The sequence below is a fragment of the Phoca vitulina genome, unplaced genomic scaffold (assembly GCF_004348235.1).
Source record: "Phoca vitulina isolate PV1807 unplaced genomic scaffold, GSC_HSeal_1.0 scaffold20, whole genome shotgun sequence".
Lineage (NCBI taxonomy): Eukaryota > Metazoa > Chordata > Mammalia > Carnivora > Phocidae > Phoca > Phoca vitulina.
This window is the reverse complement of record NW_022589723.1, coordinates 37,000,298-37,019,450: the sequence shown is the minus strand read 5'-3', so window position 1 is coordinate 37,019,450 and position 19,153 is coordinate 37,000,298. Positions and strand designations below refer to the sequence as shown.

Here is a 19,153-nt window from a genome sequence, read left to right as displayed (position 1 = left end):
CACACACCACATCTTCTTTATCCGTTCCATCTGTTGATGGACATCTGGGCTCTTTCCGTATTTTGGCTATTGTGGACATTGCTGCTATAAACATTGGGGTGCATGTGCGCCTTCAAATCACTGTTTGTATTCTTTGGATAAATACCTAGTAGTGCCATTGCTGGGTTGTAGGGTAGCTCTATTTTTAACTTCTTGAGGAACCTGCATACTGTTACCCAGAGTGGCTACACCAGTTTGCATTCCCACCAATAGTATAAGAGGGTTCTGCTTTCTCCACATCCTCGCCAACAGCTGTTGTTTCCTGAGTTGTTAATTTTAGCCATTCTGACTGGTGTGAGGTGGTATCTCATGTGGTTTTGATTTGTATTTCCCTGATGTCAAGTGATGTTGAGCATTTTTTCATGTATATGACTGCTTTTTATATGTTCCATAATATTCTCTGTGTTTGAAAGATAATCTAGGAAAAAGGTAAGAAACAAAGTTTCTTCATTTGAGGACTTGGACAAATATGCAGTAGTATGAGAAAGAAGTAACTGAAAGTATTTTTAAAAAATAACATGGCGGGGCACCTGGTTGACTCAGTTGGTTAAGTTTCTGCCTTCGGCTCAAGTCATGATCCTGGAGTCCTGGGATCGAGTCCCACATTGGGCTCCCTGCTCAGCAGGGAGCCTGCTTCTCCCTCTGCCCTTCACTCTGCTCATGCTCTCTCTCACTCTCTCTCAAATAAATAAATAAAATCTTTAAAAATAATAAAAAAATATAAAAATAACATGGCATCTTTATATGTTAAAGGGTGAAATAAACTAAAAAGGGAAAGAGTGATGACACATGAGAATGGTTTTTTTGATGGGTAAGTTACTGATGGAGATGATAAGAAATAGGTTTTATTAGCCCTGGAAAGGATGTGGAATATTATTTTCTGTGTAAACTGGAATGGAAAAGCAGAGATGAGATGAAAATAGAAATACATTTTGAGTTGGAAAAGGCACTATTTTCTCAGTGAGTTACCAAAGTTGAAATCATTCTCGAGGTGTTATGTATGTGGGGTTTGAGAAGGATATGCAGAACATTTGAAAGGACTGAAATAAAGTTAGATAAAAAAGTAGCCTTGAAGGAAAAGGGAAGGTTGAGTAAAATTTATAATAGTATTTTGCTGCATAATTTTATCAGCTTTGTTCAGCAAGCCAGTGGCAGGATCTTATTGTTGACTGCCTTAACTCACCACTTAGGGGAGGTGGAGAGTCAGAGCGCAAAAGTCCTTGAAATTCTATTCTATAGCAGTTTTCTCTTATTATTCTTTTAGTTATAATTTCATCTAGTTTAGTTTTTCTGTTTATTTGATCTCATCTTCTGTTTTTTTTCCTCAAGTTTTTATTTAAATTTCAGTTAACATACAGTGTAACTTTCATTTCAGTTGTAGATTTTAGTGGTTCAACACTTACATACAACACCCAGTGTTCATCACAAGTGCCCTCCTTAATTCCCATCACCTAAGTAACCCCCGCCCCCCTGCCTCTGGTAACCATAAGTTCTCTATAGTTAAGAGTCTATTTCTTGGTTTGCCTCTCTTTCCCCCCTCCATGTTTATTTGTTTTGTTTCTTAAATTCCACATGAGTGAAATCATGTGGTATTTTTTTTTCTCTGGCTCACTTATTTCACTTAGCATAATACTCTCTAGCTCTATCCATGTTGTTGTAAATGGCAAGATTTCATTCCTTTTTTTTTTTTAAAGATTTATTTATTTATTTTAGAGAGTGTGCATGAGTGGGGGGAGGGGAAGAGGGACATGGAGGGAATCTCATGCAGACTTCCTGCTGAGTGGGGAGCCAGACTCGGGGCTGGATCTCAGGACCCTGAGATCATGACCTGAGCCGAAATGAGGAGTTGGACACTTAACCGACTGAGCCACCGAGATGCCCCAAGATTTCATTCTTTTTTATGGCTAATATTCCATTATAGATATATATGGAATATATATATAGGAATATGTGATATATATATAATTATGTATATATAATATAACATATGTAATATATATATGTAATATATATATATTATATGTAATATATATATATTATATATTATATATATATATATATATAAAATATTCCATTATACACACACACATACATACCACCTGTTTTTATCCATTCATCAGTCAATGGACATTTGGGCTCTTTCCATAATTTGGCTATTGTTAATAATGCTGCTATAAAATTGGGGTGCATGTATCCCTTTGATTAGTATTTTTGTATCCTTTGGGTAAATAGCTAGTAGTGCTGGATCATAAGGTAGTTCTATTTTTAACTTTTTGAGGAACTTCCATACTGTTTTCCAGAGTGGCTGCTCCAGTTTTCATTCCCACTAGTAATGTAACAGGGTTCCTCTTTTTCTGCATCCTCGTCAACACCTGTTGTTTCCTGTGTTGTTAATTTCATCTTCTTACTGTTTTTAATTTCACAAAATTTGGCTTCATTGATGGCATTCTTTCTTGTTTCTTTATTCATAAGAGCTTTTGGATGCAGAGTGATTAGATTTGCATGATTATTCTGCCCATTTTAATTCCGCTTTGCTGAGGCTCTTCATATATAAAGAAAGAACTTGACTCCACAATCTCAGGTACTTCAGAAACATTTGAGATAGTGGAGGACAAAATAATTTTTATTTGCACTCTGGATTTTAAATTATTAGTATAATAAAACATGGAAAAAATCTTTGGCAAGTTGCTGTTTTAGAAAGTGTCCAGATTTGGACAATAAATGTAATATGTGGTCTTGATGAGACTGTTTTCAGGACTGTTTCTAGATTAAGAGTTAGGATTTTATGTTCTAAAAGATGTAATGAAATGATTTAAGTCTTTCTTTCTTGAGCATCAGAAAGTGAAGATTGTGTAATATGATTTCTAAATGTTTCACACTTTTTATGTTACAGTTCTTTTGCCACGAAAATGGTTTGCACGGTCTTGAACACATACTATCCATGCTGATGGGACAGGGTCCAATATGAATATAAATGATGGAGGAAGACGACGCTTTGAGGATAATGAACATACATTACATATATATCCTGGGACAATTTCAGAAGGGACTATCTACTGTCCAATTCCTGCCAGAAAAAACTCCACAGCTGCTGAGGTGATTGACGCTCTTATAAACAGACTTCATCTTGACAAAACGAAATGTTATGTTCTTGCAGAAGTAAAGGAATTTGGTGGAGAAGAATGGATACTCAATCCAACAGATTGTCCAGTTCAGCGAATGATGTTGTGGCCCCGGATGGCTCTGGAAAATCGCCTGAGTGGAGAAGACTATCGCTTTCTTCTGAGAGAAAAAAACCTTGATGGATCAATCCATTATGGTAGTCTGCAGTCATGGCTACGGGTAACAGAAGAACGCCGCAGGATGATGGAACGGGGTTTTCTTCCACAGCCTCAACAGAAAGACTTTGATGATTTATGTAGCTTACCTGATTTGAATGAGAAAACGCTTTTAGAAAACCTAAGAAATCGCTTTAAGCATGAAAAAATTTATACCTATGTTGGCAGTATTCTAATAGTTATTAACCCATTCAAGTTTCTTCCTATTTATAATCCCAAATATGTCAAAATGTATGATAACCACCAATTGGGAAAACTGGAGCCCCACATTTACGCTGTGGCTGATGTAGCTTATCATGCCATGCTTCAGCGCAAAAAGAATCAGTGCATCGTGATTTCAGGAGAGAGTGGTTCTGGGAAGACTCAAAGCACAAACTTTCTTATTCACCACCTTACTGCTCTCAGTCAGAAGGGATTTGCCAGTGGAGTGGAACAAATTATTCTTGGAGCTGGACCAGTACTTGAGGTAAGTGCGTAGAAATACTTTTCTTACTCTTGTATGTTTATAAGGTATAAACTGATACACTCTGACATGTTTATCTTTGAAAAATAAAAAGTAAAAATTTGGTAGATGTGAGAAAATGAAACTAGAAGTATAGACATCATTTTTAGTTACCAAGGAAAAATGGAAGATGGAAAGCAAAAAAGGCAGTGTGGAAGTTTAAAAGTGTGACAGTGGCATTGTTTTTTCAAAGGTGTTTTTGGGTAATAGTGATAAAGAAGGAGATGATTGGGGTCATATGTATCCCCCTGTAAAGGGAAATAGCAGGGGCAGGACTCCTGTCTGTAATTGGGTTGTGGAATTAGGTGTTTGGGGAAAATACTCTTTTTTTTTTTTTAATTTTTTATTGTTATGTTAATCACCATACATTACATCATTAGTTTTTGATGTAGTGTTCCATGATTCATTGTTTGTGTATAACACCCAGTGCTCCATGCAGAACGTGCCCTCTTTAATGCCCATCACCAGGCTAACCCATCCTCCCACCCCCCTCCCCTCTAGAACCCTCAGTTTGTTTTTCAGAGTCCATCGTCTCTCATGGTTCGTCTCCCCTTCCGATTTCCCTCCCTTCATTCTTGGGGAAAATACTCTTATCAATATATTTATATCCTTGTAACTTTAGCATCTGTGCCTAGTATTGAATTCTAAGAGTTAAGTTTGAAAATGTAAAGAATATGGGGAAAAAATTTAGTTCTATAATGTTTTAGAAGTAATTTACCAAAGGTGGAAAGGATAGAGAATACACCATTTTTGTTTTAGAGATGAAAGGAAAAGGTAATGTTACTTATTTTTTTTTTTAAAGATTTTATTTATTTGAGAGAGAGAGAGTGTGCACGTATGAATGGGAGGAGGGGCAGAGGGAGAGGGGCAAGCAGACTCCCCACTAAGCAGGGAACCCAAGGTGGGGCTCAATCCCAGGACCCTGAGATCATGACCTGAGCTGAAGTCAGATGCTTATCCAACTGAGCCACCCAGGTGCCTCATATTACTTATTTCTTAAAAGGGATTTTGTGAGGTATAATTGAGATATATTAAACTGTACATATTGAAAATGTACAATTTGATAAAATTTGACATGTATACATAATAGTTAAACCACCACCACAGTCAAGATACTGAATATATCCATTATCGCTAAAGTTTCCTCATATCTCTTTGTAATTCCTCTCTTAACCCTTTCCAGCTCAGTCATCTACAAGAAACCACTTACTTTGTCACTATAGATTAGTTTGTATTTTCTACAAACTAATTTTTATATAAATGGAATCATTTATTATGTACTCTTTTATGTTTGACTTCTCTTGGTATAATTATTTCAGGATTCATCCATGTTGTTGTATGTGTCAGTAATTCATTCCTTTTGCTTAGGTAGAATTCCACTGTCTGGGTGTACCACACTTTGTTTATCCATTCACCTGTTAATGGATATCTAGGTTGTTGCTAGTTTTTGGCTATTACATATAAAACTCTGTAAGTCTTTGTGTGGACATACGTTTCCTTTTGGGTAAATACCTAGGAGTGGAATGACTAGGTCATATGATAGGGTATATGCTTAACTTTTTAAGAAACTGCCAAATTTTTCCAAAGTGATTGTACCCACCATTTTATATTCTCACCCAGCAGTGTGTGTCAGTTCCAGTTACTCCACATCCTTGCTAATCCTTGATAGAGTCATTCCTTTAAATTTTAGCCATTCACATATATATATATAGTGGTATCTCATTGAGGTTTTAATTTGCATTCTATAATGATTAACGCTGTGAGCACATTTTCATGTGTTTATTTGCCTTTTACATATCTTCTTTGGTGAAATGTTTGTCAAAATTTATTGTCCAACTTTTTACTGTGTTTTCTTACTGTGTTTTGAAAGTTTTTTGTGTAGTGGGTAAGTCCTTTATCACATATGTGTTTGCACACATTTTCTCCCAGATTTAACCACCTCTTTTTTTTTTTTTTTAAGTATAATTGACATGCTATATTAGTTTCAGGTGTACAACTTAGTGATTCCACACGTTTATAATACTGTGCTGTGTTTACCACAAGTTACCTACCATCTATCCTGATACATGCTGTTACAATATCATTAACTATATTCCTTATGCTGTGCCTTTTATTCCCATGGTTTATTCATTCCATAAGTGGAAGCCTGTATCTCTACCCATTAGGCCCAACCTCCCACCCGTACCTCTCTGGGAACTATCAGTTTGTTCTCTATTTATAGGTTTGATTCTGCTTTTTATTTATTTATTTATTTATTTTTTCCCCCTAGATTCTTACGAGTGAAATCATATGGTATTTTTCTTTCTCAGGCTGACTTATTTCACCTAGCATACTATCCTCTAGGTCCATCCATGTTGTCTCAAATGACATGATCTCATCCTTTTTTATGGCTGTGTAATATCCCTTTGTATATACACACCACATCTTCCTTATCCATTCATCTGTTGATGAACACTTAGGTTGTTTCATATCTTGGCTATTGTAAATAATGCTGCAGTAAACATAGGAGTGCATATATCTCTATATCTCTTTGAATTAGTGTTTTCGTTTTCTTTGGGTAAATACCCAGTAGTGGAATTATTGGATCATATGGTATTTCTATTTTTAATTTTTTGAGGAACCTCCATACTATTTTCCATATTGGCTGTACCAATTTAAATTTCCACCAAGAGTGTACAAGGGTTCCTTTTTTTCCACATCCTCGCCAACACTTGTTATTTCTTGTGTTTTTGATTATAGCCATTCTAGCAGGTGTAAGGTAATACCTCATTATGGTTTTGATTTGCATTTCCCTGATAATGAGTGATATAGATCATCTTTTCATGTGTCTGTTGGCCATCGGTATGTATTCAGGTCCTCTGCCCAATTTAATTGGATTATTTATTTTTTTGGTGTTGTAGAGTTTGCTTTTTTAAAGATTTTTTATTTATTTGACAGAGAGAGACACAGCGAGAGAGGGAACACAAGCAGGGGGAGTGGGAGAGGGAGAAGCAGGCTTCCCGCCGAGCAGGGAGCCCGATGCGGGGCTCGATCCCAGGACTCCGGGATCATGACTTGAACCGAAGGCAGACGCTTAACGACTGAGTCACCCAGATGCCCCTAGAAGTTTTTTTTAATATATTTTAGATAACTCCTTATTAGATATATCATTTGCAAATATTTTTCCCTCTCAGTAGGTTGTTTTTTTGTTTGTTGATGGTTTCCTTCACTGTGTGAAAGTTTTTGTTGTAGTAGTTGTTGTTGTTTTCTTTTTGGTGTGGTCCCAATAGCTTGTTTTGTTTTTGTTTCCCTTGCCTTATGAGACATATCTAGAAAAATGTTGCTTTGGCCAATGTCAGAGAAATTACTACTTGTGTTCTATTCTAGGATTTTTATGGTTTCAGGTCTCATATTTAGGTTTTAATCCAATTTGAGTTTATTTTTGTGTTACAAGGTGGTCAGTTTCATTCTTTTGCGTGTAGCTGTCCAGTTTCCCCAGCACCATTTATTGAAGAGATTGTCTCCCCTTATATATTCTTGCTTCCTTTGTCATTGATTAATTGACTGTATAAGTGTGGGTTTATTTCTGGGCTCTCTAAGAGATTCTGTGCCATTGATCTTTGTGTCTCTTTTTGTGCCAGTACCATACTGTTTTGATTACTACAGCTTTGTAGTATATGTTGAAATGTGAAATTGTGGTACCTCCAGCTTTGTTTTTCTTTGTCAAGATTGTTTTGGTTAGGGTGCCTGGATGGCTCAGTCGGTAAGCATCTGCCTTCGGCTCAGGTCATGATCCCAGGGTCCTGGGATCGAGTCCCACATTGGGCTCCTTGCTCCGGGGGAAGCTTGCTTCTCCCTCTCCCACTCCCCCTGCTTATGTTCCCTCTCTCACTGTCTCTCTCTCTGTCAAAAAATAAATAAAATCTTTAAAAAAAAAAAAAAAGATTGTTTTGGTTATTCCAGGTCTTTTTTGGTTCCATAGAAATTTTACTGTTATTTGTTCTAGTTTTTAAAAAAATGCTTTTGGTATTTTGATAGGTATTGCATTGAATCTGTAGATTGCTTTGGATAATATAGACATTTTAACAATATTAATTCTTCCAGTCCGTGAGCCTGGAATATCTTTCCATTTGTTTGTGTCATCTTCAATTTCTTTCATCAGTATTTTATGATTTTGGAGTACACATCTTTGACTTTTTTGGTTAAGTTTATTCTTAGGTCCTTTCTTCTTTTTGGTAGTAGTAAATGGTATTGTTTTCTTATTTCTCCATCTGCTGCTTTGTTATTAGGGTATAGAAATGCTACCGATTTCTGGGTGTTAATTTTGTATCCTTCATCTTTACTGAATTCGTTTATTACTTCTAGTTGCTTTTTGGTGGAGTCTTTAAGATTTTCTACGTATAGTATCATGTCATCTGCAAATAGTGATTGTTTAACTTCTTTACCAATGTGGATGCCTCTTATTTCTTTTTCTTGTCTGATTGCTGTGGCTGGGACTTCTGACACTGTGTTGAATAAAAGTAGCAAGAGTGCACATATTTGTCTTGTTCCTGATCTTAGAAGAAAAACCCTCAGTTTTTCACCATTGAGTATGATGTTAGCTGTAGGTTTTTCATATATAGTCTTTATTATGTTGAGGTATGTGCCCTCTAACCCCACTTTTTTGAGAGTTTGTATTGTCAGTGGAATTTGAATTTTGTCAAATGGTTTTTCTGCACCTACTGAGATGATCATATGATTTTTATACTTTGTTTTGTTGATGTGGTGTATCACATCGATTTGTGAATACTGAACCATTCTTACATCCTTGGAGTAAGTCTCACTTGATCGTGGTGAATGATCTTTTTAATGTATTGTGGTATGTGGTTGTGGTTTGGTAATATTTTGTAGAGGGTGTTTGCATCTATGTTCATCAGGGATATTGGCCTGTAGTTTTTTTGTGTGTGGGTGTTGTCTTTTTTTGGTTTGGGCATCAGGGTAATGCTGGCCTCATGAATGTATTTAGAAGCTTTCCTTCCTCTTGTATTTTTTGGGATAGTTTGATGAGAATAGGTATTAATTCTTTTTAAAATGTTTGGTAGAGCCACCCAGACGTCCCTGGTATTTCTATTTTTAATTTTTTGAGGAACCAGCATACTGTTTTTTTTTTTTTTTTTTTTTTTGAGTGACTGCACCAATTTACATTTCCACGAGCAGTGTGCACGGGTTACTTTTTCTCCACATCCTTGCCAACAGTCGTTATCTCTTTCTTGGAAAGTAACCATTCTAACAGGTATTAGGTGTTATTTCATAGTGGTTTTGATTTGCATTTCCACAACGATGAGTGATGTTGAGCTCCTTTTCATACCTCTTGGCCATTTGTAGATCTTTATAGGAAAAAAAAATACCTTTTTTTTTTTTTTTTAAACATGAGGAATGCGCATTTTTTATTTGGGTTCTTTGTTTTTTTGTTTTTGTTTTTTTTGCTGTTGAGTTGAGTTCCCAATATATTTTGGATATAACCTCTTATCAGGTATATGATTTGCCAGTATTTTCTCCCATTTGATATGTTGCCTTTTTATTTTGTTGTAGGTTACCTTTGCTCTACAGAAATTTTTTGGTTTGGTGTAGTTCCACTTGTTTATATTTGCTTTTGTTTACTTTGCTTTTGGTGTCATTCCCCCAGAATCATCTCTAATGCTGGTATCTTTCCGTCTAGGGGTATTATGGTTTCAGGTCTTATGTTTAAGTCTTTAATCCATTTTGACTTGATTTTTGTGTATGGTATAAGATAAGGATACAGTTTCAATCTTTTGCGTGTGGCTGTCCAGTTTTTTCAGCACCATTTATTGAAGAGACTATCCTTTCTCCATTGGATATTCTTGGCTCCTTTGTCCCAAATTAATTGACCATATATGTGTGGGTTTATTTCTGGGCTCTCTATTCTGTTTTTTTTTTTTTTTTAATCTGTATATATATATTTTTTGCAGTACTCTACTGTTTTGATTATTATAGCTTTTAATAAAATTTGAAATCAGAAAGTGTAATGCCTCTAGCTTGGTTCTTTCTCAGGATTGCCTTGGTTATTTGGGGTCTTCTGTGGTTCTCTACAGATTTTAGGATTGTCTTTTCTGCTTCTGTGAACAATGCCACTGGAATTTTGATAGGAATTGCAGTGAATCTGTAGATTGCTTTGGGTAGTGTGGACATTTTAACAATGTGAATTCTTCCAATCCATGAGCACAGAATATCTTTCCATTTATTTGTGTCTTCTTTAGTTTTTGTCATGAGTGTCTTACAGTTTTCGTTGTACAAATCTTTCACCTCTTTGGTGAAACTTTGCTCAGATTCACTCAGTTTTGCTCTTAATAGTACCTTTTGAAGAGCAGAATTTTAAATTTTGATGAAGTCCAATTTAGCCATTTTTCCTTCTCTTATGCATTGTGCTTTTGGTATCATATTTAAGAAAAGTTTGACTAACCCATGGTTGCAAAGATGTTCTGTGTTTTTTTTTTTTTCTTCATTAGTTTTATAGTTTCAGGTTTTGCATTCAGGTCTGTGATCCATTTTGAGTTTATTTTATATATGGTATAAGGTATAGATCCAGTGTTTTTTGTTTTTATTTAAAGATTTTTTTATTTATTTATTTGACAGAGAGAAAGACCGCGAGAGCAGGAACATGAGCAGGGGGAGTGGGAGAGGGAGAAGCAGGCTTCTCGCTGAGCAGGGAGCCTGATGTGGGGCTTGATCCCAGGACTCCGGGATCATGACCTGAGCTGAAGGCAGACACTTAACGACTAAGCCACGCAGATCCAGTGTTTTCCTATGAATATCTACTTGTTTCAAGACTTTTTTGTTGAAAGACTTTTTTCTTTACCTTAGTGCCTTTGTGTCTTTGTCAAAAAATTGTCCATATATATGTGGGTTTATTTCTGAATTCTCTCTTCTGTTCTGTTGATTCGTCTTTATGATAGCGTTTTGCTACTTTTGTTATGTAACTTTATAATAATTTTTGAAATTAGTTGTATTAATCCTTCTTTTGCTTAGTTTGGATATTCTATCCTTTGCATTTCCATATGAATTTTAGAACTAAATTGTGAGTTTCCTATAAAAGTTTTTTTGGGACTTTGATTGGGATAGTGTTAAATCTGTAGTTTAATTTGGAGAGAACTGATATATGCTAACAATAGTAAGTCATCTGACTTATGAACAAGTTTATTTTCCCATTTATGAAGATCGTCTCTAATTTCTCTCAGTAGTATTTTGTTGTTTTTAATGTAGAGGACTTTAACATATATAGTAAGTTATACTTGTCAGTATTTTTTGATGCTTTTATAAATGTTATTTAAGTTTTCAATTGTTAGTTCCTAATATATAGAGATATAGTTGATATTGGCACTTTGACTTGTATTCTACAAACTGGCTAGATACAAATATTCTGGCTTTTTTAAAGTTTTCATTGGATTTTCCACATAAGAAATCATATTTATGAATAAAAAGGCAGTTTTGTTTCTTTTTTTCCAATCTGGATATTTTTTGCTTGCAGATTTCACTGATTATGCCAATATGAATGTAAGTGGTGAAAGTAACATTCTTGTCTTAGGGGGAAAGCATTCAGCTTTAAACATTAAGTATGATAATAGCTATTGGTTTTGTGTCGATGCTCTTTATTAGATTGAGGACCATTCCCTTTTATTCCTACTTTGTTTAGAATTTTTATCAGGAATGGTTGTTGAATTCTGTCAAATGCTTTTTCTGTGTCTATTTGAGATGGTCATATGGTTTACAAAGAATAATTTGTTAATACGGTGAGTTATATCACTGGATTTTTGATTGGTAAACCATTTCAGCATTCCTGGGGTAAACACCACTTTTCATGATGTATTATCCTTTAATATATTACTGGATTTGGTTTGCTAAAATTTTGTTTAGAATTTTTGATAAGTTTTCTTTTCCTTCCTCCCTCCCTCCCTCCCTCCCTCCCTCCCTCCCTCCCTCCCTTTCTTCCTTCCTTCCTTCCGTCCGTCTCAGGATAATTCTGGCCTCATGGGAATGAGTTGGGATGTCTTACATTTTTGGAGGAGTTTGTGTAGAACTTTTTTCCCCCGACTATCTGTGTTAGAATTGATATGAAACAGTCTAGGCCTGTGTTTTTCTTTGCAGGAAGGTGTTTTTTAAAAAATTTTATTATTTTATTAAAAATTTTTTTTAAGTTATTAGCTCAGAGATAGAGTTTAGTGCTTCATCAGTTGCATATACCACCCAGTGCTTATTACATCAAGTGCCCTCCTTAATGCCCATAACCCAGTTAGCCCTTCTCCCCACCTACCTCCCCTCCAGCAACCTTCAGTTTGTTCCTAGAGTTCAGCATCCCTTATGGTTTGCCTCTCTCAACTCTCATCTTATTTTATCTTTCCTTCCCTTCCCCTATGTTCATCTGTTTTGTTTTTTAAATTCCACATATGAGTGAAATCATATGGTATTTGTCTTTCTCTGACTGACTTATTTCACTTAGCATGATACCCTATAGTTCCATCCACATCGTTGTAGATGACAAGATTTCATTCTTTTTGATGGCTGAGTAATACTCCTGTGTGTGTATATGTGTGTGTGTGTAACATTTTTTATTTGAGAGGGAGGGAGAGAGAGAGAGAGAGAACAAGAGCAGGGGGAGGGAGACCCAGACAATGCAGGGCTCAATCCCAGGACACTGGGATCATGACCGGAGCCACAGGCAGATGCTTAAGCAACTGAGCCACCCAGAGCCCCATATACCACATTTTCTTTATCCATTCATTTGTTGATGGACATCTGGGCTCTTTCCATATTTTGGCTGTTGTGGACATTGCTGCTATAAACATTGGGGTGCATGTGCCCCTTTGAATCACTGTATCCTTCGGGTAAATACCTAGTAGTGCCATTGCTGGGTTGTAGGGTAGCTCTATTTTTAACTTCTTTTTTTTTTTTTTTTTTTTTTTTTTAAATTTTTTTTATTGTTATGTTAATCCCCATACATTACATCATTAGTTTTAGATATAGTGTTCCATGATTCATTGTTTGTGCATAACACCCAGTGCTCCATGCAGAACGTGCCCTCCTCAATACCCATCACCAGGCTAACCCATCCTCCCAACCCCCTCCCCTCTATTTTTAACTTCTTGAGGAACCTGCATACTGTTTTCCAGAGTGGCTACACTAGTTTGCATTCCCACCAACAGTGTAAGAGGTTTCTGCTTTCTCCGCATACTCACCAACATCTGTTGTTTCCTGAGTTGTTAATTTTAACCATTCTAACTGGTGTGAGGTGGCATCTCATTGTGGTTTTGATTTGTATTTCCCTGATGTCAAATGATGTTGAGCATTTTTTCATGTGTCTGTTGGCCATTTGTATATCTTCTTTGGAGAAATATCTGTTCATGTCTTCTTTCCATTTCTTGACTGGATTTTTTGGTTTTTGGATGTTGAGTTTGATGAGTTCTTCATAGATTTTTGGATACTAGCCCTTTATCTGATAAGTTTGCAGGAAAGTTTTAAACAAAGTTTCAATTTTTTAAGTAGGTAAAGTAGATATAGAACTACTATGAACTTGTCTGTGACTTTGAACCTCTGAAGTATGTCTCTTGGGGAAAGCATAGAGTTGGATCCTTAAAAAAAAAAAAATCTATTCTGCCATTTATCTATCTTTTGACTGGAATGTTTGATCCATTTACAGTTAATGTAATTACTCATAATGTAGGATTTACTCATAATGTCTGCCATTTTTTAATTTTATTATTTTATTTTTTTTCCTTTTCTGAGAGAGAGTGAGTGCATGAGGTGGGGAAGGGGCAGAGGGGGAGGGAGAGAGGGAATCTTGTGCAGCCTTCCCCCCAGCATGGAGCCTGATGTGGGGCTTGATCTCACAACCCTGAGGTTATGACCTGAGCCGAAATCAAGAGTCAGATGCTCAACCAACTGGGCCGCCCAGGCTCACCTGCCATTTGTTTTTTTTTTTTTATATGCTTTTTTTATGTCTTGTATTCTTCCATTACTACTTTCTGTTATGTTAAAGAGATGTTTTCTAGCATATCATTTTAATTTTGTTGTTGTCTCTCTTTTTGGGTTTTTTGGTTATTTTTTTAGTGGTATTCCTGAGCATTTCGATTAACATAACAATTGGGTTTGGATTAACACCAACTTAATTTCTTTTTTTTTTTTTTTTTAGTGTTCCATGATTTATTGTTTGTGCATAACACCCAGTGCTCCATGCAGAACGTGCCCTCCTCAATACCCATCACCAGGCTAACCCATCCTCCCAACCCCCTCCCCTCTAGAACCCTCAGTTTGTTTTTCAGAGTCCATCGTCTCTCATGGTTCTTCTCCCCCTCCGATTTCCCCCCCTTCATTCTTCCCCTGCTGCTACATTCTTCTTCTTCCTTTTTTCTTTCTTAACATATATTGCATTATTTGTTTCAGAGGTACAGATCTGAGATTCAACAGTCTTGCACAATTCACAGCGCTTACCAGAACACATACCCTCCCCAGTGTCCATCACCCAGTCACCCCATCCCTCCCACCCCCCCCCCCAACCCCAGCAACCCTCAGTTTGTTTCCTGAGATTAAGAATTCCTCATATCAGTGAGGTCATATGATACATGTCTTTCTCTGTTTGACTTATTTCGCTCAGCATAATACCCTCCAGTTCCATCCACGTCGTTGCAAATGGCAAGATCTTATTCCTTTTGATGGCTGCATAATATTCCATTGTATATATATACCACATCTTCTTTATCCATTCATCTGTTGATGGACATCTTGGCTCTTTCCACAGTTTGGCTATTGTGGACATTGCTGCTGTAAACATCGGGGTGCACGTAGCCTTTCGGGTCCCTACTTTTGTATCTTTAACACCAACTTAATTTCAATAATATGCAAAAATTTTCTTCTGTATAGCTCTGTTCCTTTCTCCCTCCTTTATGCTTTTATTTTCATATAGATTATATTTTTCTACATTGTATATCCATACACGCAGATTTATATTTATTGTTTTATGGAATTGTCTTTCAGGTCAAGGTAGGAGAAAAAAAGTTACAAACAAAATATTTATACTCTGTTTTGTATTTACATTTACCTTGTGGTCTTTATTTCTTCATATAGATTTGCTTTATTATCAAGTGTCTTTTCATTTCAGCTTGAATTACTTCATTTAGTATTTTTTGTAAGGCCCATCTGCTGAATGTATTCTTTCAATTTTTGTTTATTTAAATGTTTTAATTTCTCCTTTAATTTTGAAAGATAGTTTTACTGGACACAGATTTCTTGGTTGACAGGCTTTTCTCAGTGATTTGAATATATAACTCCACTGTCTTTAATTTTTAATGTTTTATTTGGAGAAATTATGTGTTATGCTTATTGAGGAACCTTTATATGGTATGTGTTTCATCTCTTTTCGCTGCTTATAAGAACTATTCTTTTTTTTTTTTACAATTTTATTTATCTGAGAGAGAGAGAGCACAAGTGGGGGAGAGGCAGATGGAGAGGGAGAGGTAGACTCTCTGTTGAGGAGGGATCCCGATGCGGGGCTCTATCCCAGGACCCTAGGACCATATAAGAACTATTCTTTGTCTTTCAGCAATTTGATCATTATTTGTCTAGGTGCAGATCTTTTTTAGTTTTTCATGCTTGGAGTTTGTGAAAGTTGTTGGATATGTAGATTAGTGTTTTTCATGAAATTTGGGAAGTATTGGGCCTTTCATTGTTGAAATACTCATTTTGTGTTTTCCACTCTATCCACTTGTTTATGTCTCTACTGGAGCCCTTCCAATGAATTTTTCATTTTAGTTAATCTACTTTTCAATAATGGAATTTTTATAATTTCTAGCCCTTTACTGATATTCTCTATTGTTAAGGCATCTTTTTCATACTTTCCTTTAGTTTGAAAGTATTTAAAATAGCTGATACAGAGTTTTGGCTTTGGAGGTCCAACATCTGGGCTTTGTCAGGGACAGTTTCTGTTTATTGCTTTTATAAAATTTTCCTGGTCCATACTTTCTTTCCTCTTTGCATGTCTTATAATGTTTTGGTGAAAAGTGGGCCATTTTATTAATACAGTGTGATAGTTCTGGAAATGAGATTTTTCCCTCCTCCCAGGGTTTGTGGTGGTGGTTTTGTTATTGCTGTTTGGTTGTTCCATGACTTTGGAATAAGTGTGTGAAGTCTGTTCTTTTTCCTGTGAGGCCTTTACATTCTTTCTTCATTTAGCTTAGTGGTCAGATAATAATTGGACAAGGATTTTTTTTAAATGTCCTGAAGCAATAAGGCTCCCAGTTTTTTTCTGTGAAGTTCTGTGTGCTTCTTGGATACTTGTCAACATTTAACCAGGCAATTGTCAAATCTGCCTTACCTTTTATTTCCTATTTACATAGAGCTTAAATATCAACCAGAGATGTCCACTCTTTACTGAGCATGTGTATATTTCTGGGCATGTGCACAGTCCTGCACAGGTAAAACACCTTTTACATTCCCTGGAATATTTCAGATCTTTATTTTTTTTTTAAAGATTTTATTTATTTACTTGAGAGAGAGAGAGAGCACAAGCCAGAGGGAGAAGCAGATTCCTTGCTGAGCAGGGAGCCTGACTCGGGGCTGGATCCCAGGACCCTGGGATCATGACCTGAGGCGAAGGCAGATACTTAACCAACTGAGCCACCCAAGCGCCCCTGCTTCAGATCTTTAAATGCCCCTTTTGTATAAGTCATTCCTATGTTTTCCTTTTAAGTTGTTTGGTTACCTCATTTTTTGCCTCATTCTCCTATTGCTAACTTAGGCAGTTGCAGTGTTTAAACAGTTGCCTCTGATTGTTTTTAACAAACATACATGGGTGAAAAGGCTGTCTCTTGTGAGTGAGCTCCAAGTCAGGTCAGGTAAAGATAATCCTTTGAGTGAGGTTTTCCAGGGAATTGCCATATAGCTCAAATTCTGACAGTTACCTGTGGGATGGGGCTTTGGCTGTAATCCTGTTTTGATCCTTCAGTGGCTTCTAGGCTGCCTTTGAAACAGACTAATTATAGAGTGTTGCATTTCTCTTCAGCATGGAGCTAGGGAGAGGGAGATGGCAATTGGGTAAGTTAAAATGCCACAATGTCTGTTTTTCTTACTGAGATTCAGCTGTTTTCCTTGATTAAGTGTTCCCCTACAAAGGATTATTGTAAGCTTTTAGTTAATTTCTAGAATTGTCAAAAAGTTGATTTGGATACTTTTTTTTTTTTTAAAGATTTTATTTATTTATTTGACAGAGAGAGACACAGCGAGAGAGAGAACACAAGCAGGGGGAGTGGGAGAGGGAGAAGCAGGCTTCCCGAGGAGCAGGGAGCCCGATGCGGGGCTTGATCCCAGGACCCTGGGATCATGACCTGAGCCGAAGGCAGACGCTTAACGACTTAGCCACCCAGGCGCCCCGATTTGGATACTTTTTTTAGTTTTATTTCTCTTAGGAAGAAGAGGGGATTTTCAGAGATCTTTATCATTTTCTCTGACCTCAGTTTCAGTGATCTTTTCAAGAGATTTAAGTAATAAATACTTTATATATTTACCTTTGTAGTTACCATTTTTGCTGTTCTCCATTCTGTACTTGATCCATATTTGAGTATGATATTTTCCTTCTACATGAAGGACTTCCTTTAATGTTCCTTTTAGTGTGGGCTGGCTTATGATGAAGATTTTCAGATTGACATATTAGAAATGGTCTTTTTTGGGGCCTTAATTTTTTTATTTACTTTTTTTTAGGAGATATTTAAATTATAAAAAGAATTAAAATTTCAGTAAAATTTATGAATTTTGAAATATTAATTTGGGTAACTGTCTCTATACAATCTGAATACAGAAAAGTTCCACTACTTCTTGAAACTCCTTCACACTATTCTTTATCTTCATATCCTCTTACTTCCCTCCCATACTAATTCATGGGAACTCCTTGTCTGATTTCCATTGCTGTTTTTTTCAAAATGTCACAGAAATGGAATCATACAGTAAGTAAAGTTTTGAGACTAGCTTCTCTCATTTAGCATTGTGTCTTGGAAATTCGTTCAAGTTGTTGAATATGTAAGTTCAACCAGGGATTATTCTTCTAAATTTCAATTTTAAGAAGTGTTATCGGGATATATAACTTACAGTACAGTAAAGCCATTTAAAATTTATAGTTCAATGATTTTTGATAAATGTATATACACTTATATAGCCACTATCATACAATGAAGCTATAGAATATTTTTATTACTCCTTGTGCCCCTTTTACACATTTCTCAATTCCCAGACAACTCGGATCTTCTTCTTGTTACTGTTGCTTCGCCTTTTCTAAAATTTCATAGTACAGTATGTACTCTTGAGTCTGGTTTTTTCCACATGTCACAATGTTTTCATATTTATCAGTGTTGATGTATGTACTAGTTTATCTTTATGCTGGGTAGTATTTATTGCATTGTGTATACTTTGGTAACAATTTAGGCAACATATATTTTTAATTCTTTTTAAAATAGTACTGTAGCTTTGTTTTAGGTTGATGTAATAAAGTGTAATACATTACATAGTGAAATTTTATTTCATTTATACTATTCTAAAATTGCAATTATTTTGATGTAATTATTCTGTTTCTAGCTCCTATTTAATTTAGCAAGATTTAAAAAAATATAGAAATATATTAAGGAAGCTTGCTGGCTCTCGAATGTAAAAGTTAAATTATTTTAAGGAGTGTTAAGTTTTTAAAATTAAGATTTATTTTACTGAAAAGCATGAAGTACTTTCTACTTGGTTTTATTTCAACTATTAGTTGCTCTCTTTTTTTTTTTTTTAAAGAGTTTATTTATTTGACAGAGAGAGCACAAGCAGGGGGAGCAACAGGCAGAGGAAGAGGGGGACGGAGAAGCAGGCTCCTTGCTGAGCAGAGAGCCCGATGTGGGACTAGATCCCAGGGCCCTGGGATCATGGCCTGAGCCAAAGGCAGACACTTAACAACCGAGCCACCCAGGCGCCCTGCTCTCTTTTACTTTACCTGAACCATATGAGTCTGAAGTTAAGGAGAATTGCATTTTGTCTCTTTGAGCCAACCTAAGCAAGATTTTCCATTTTTTAAATGAAATTAATAACTGTTTATTTCGACAGGCCTTTGGAAATGCAAAGACAGCTCATAATAACAATTCAAGTCGTTTTGGCAAATTTATTCAAGTAAATTACCAAGAAACTGGCACTGTACTTGGGTAAGTAGCAGTAGCAGGTTTTGGAGTATGTTTATATTTTCACCATTGTCTCTTCATAATCCATAGACTGTTCATTTGTTTTTTAA

General features: G+C 36.0%; 1 protein-coding gene across 6 annotated transcripts in view; it reads left to right on the top strand.

Moving 5' to 3' along the window:
- MYO9A (myosin IXA) overlaps positions 1-19,153 on the top strand; it is a 276,224-nt gene that overhangs the window by 40,823 nt on the left and 216,248 nt on the right. For all 6 annotated transcript variants that reach the window (XM_032417536.1, XM_032417538.1, XM_032417537.1 and 3 more), the window contains exons 2-3: positions 2,933-3,843; positions 18,973-19,067. In XM_032417536.1, the coding sequence (XP_032273427.1) occupies positions 3,004-3,843; positions 18,973-19,067 (935 nt within the window). In that variant the 5' untranslated portion in view covers positions 2,933-3,003. The remainder of the gene's footprint in view (positions 1-2,932; positions 3,844-18,972; positions 19,068-19,153) is intronic.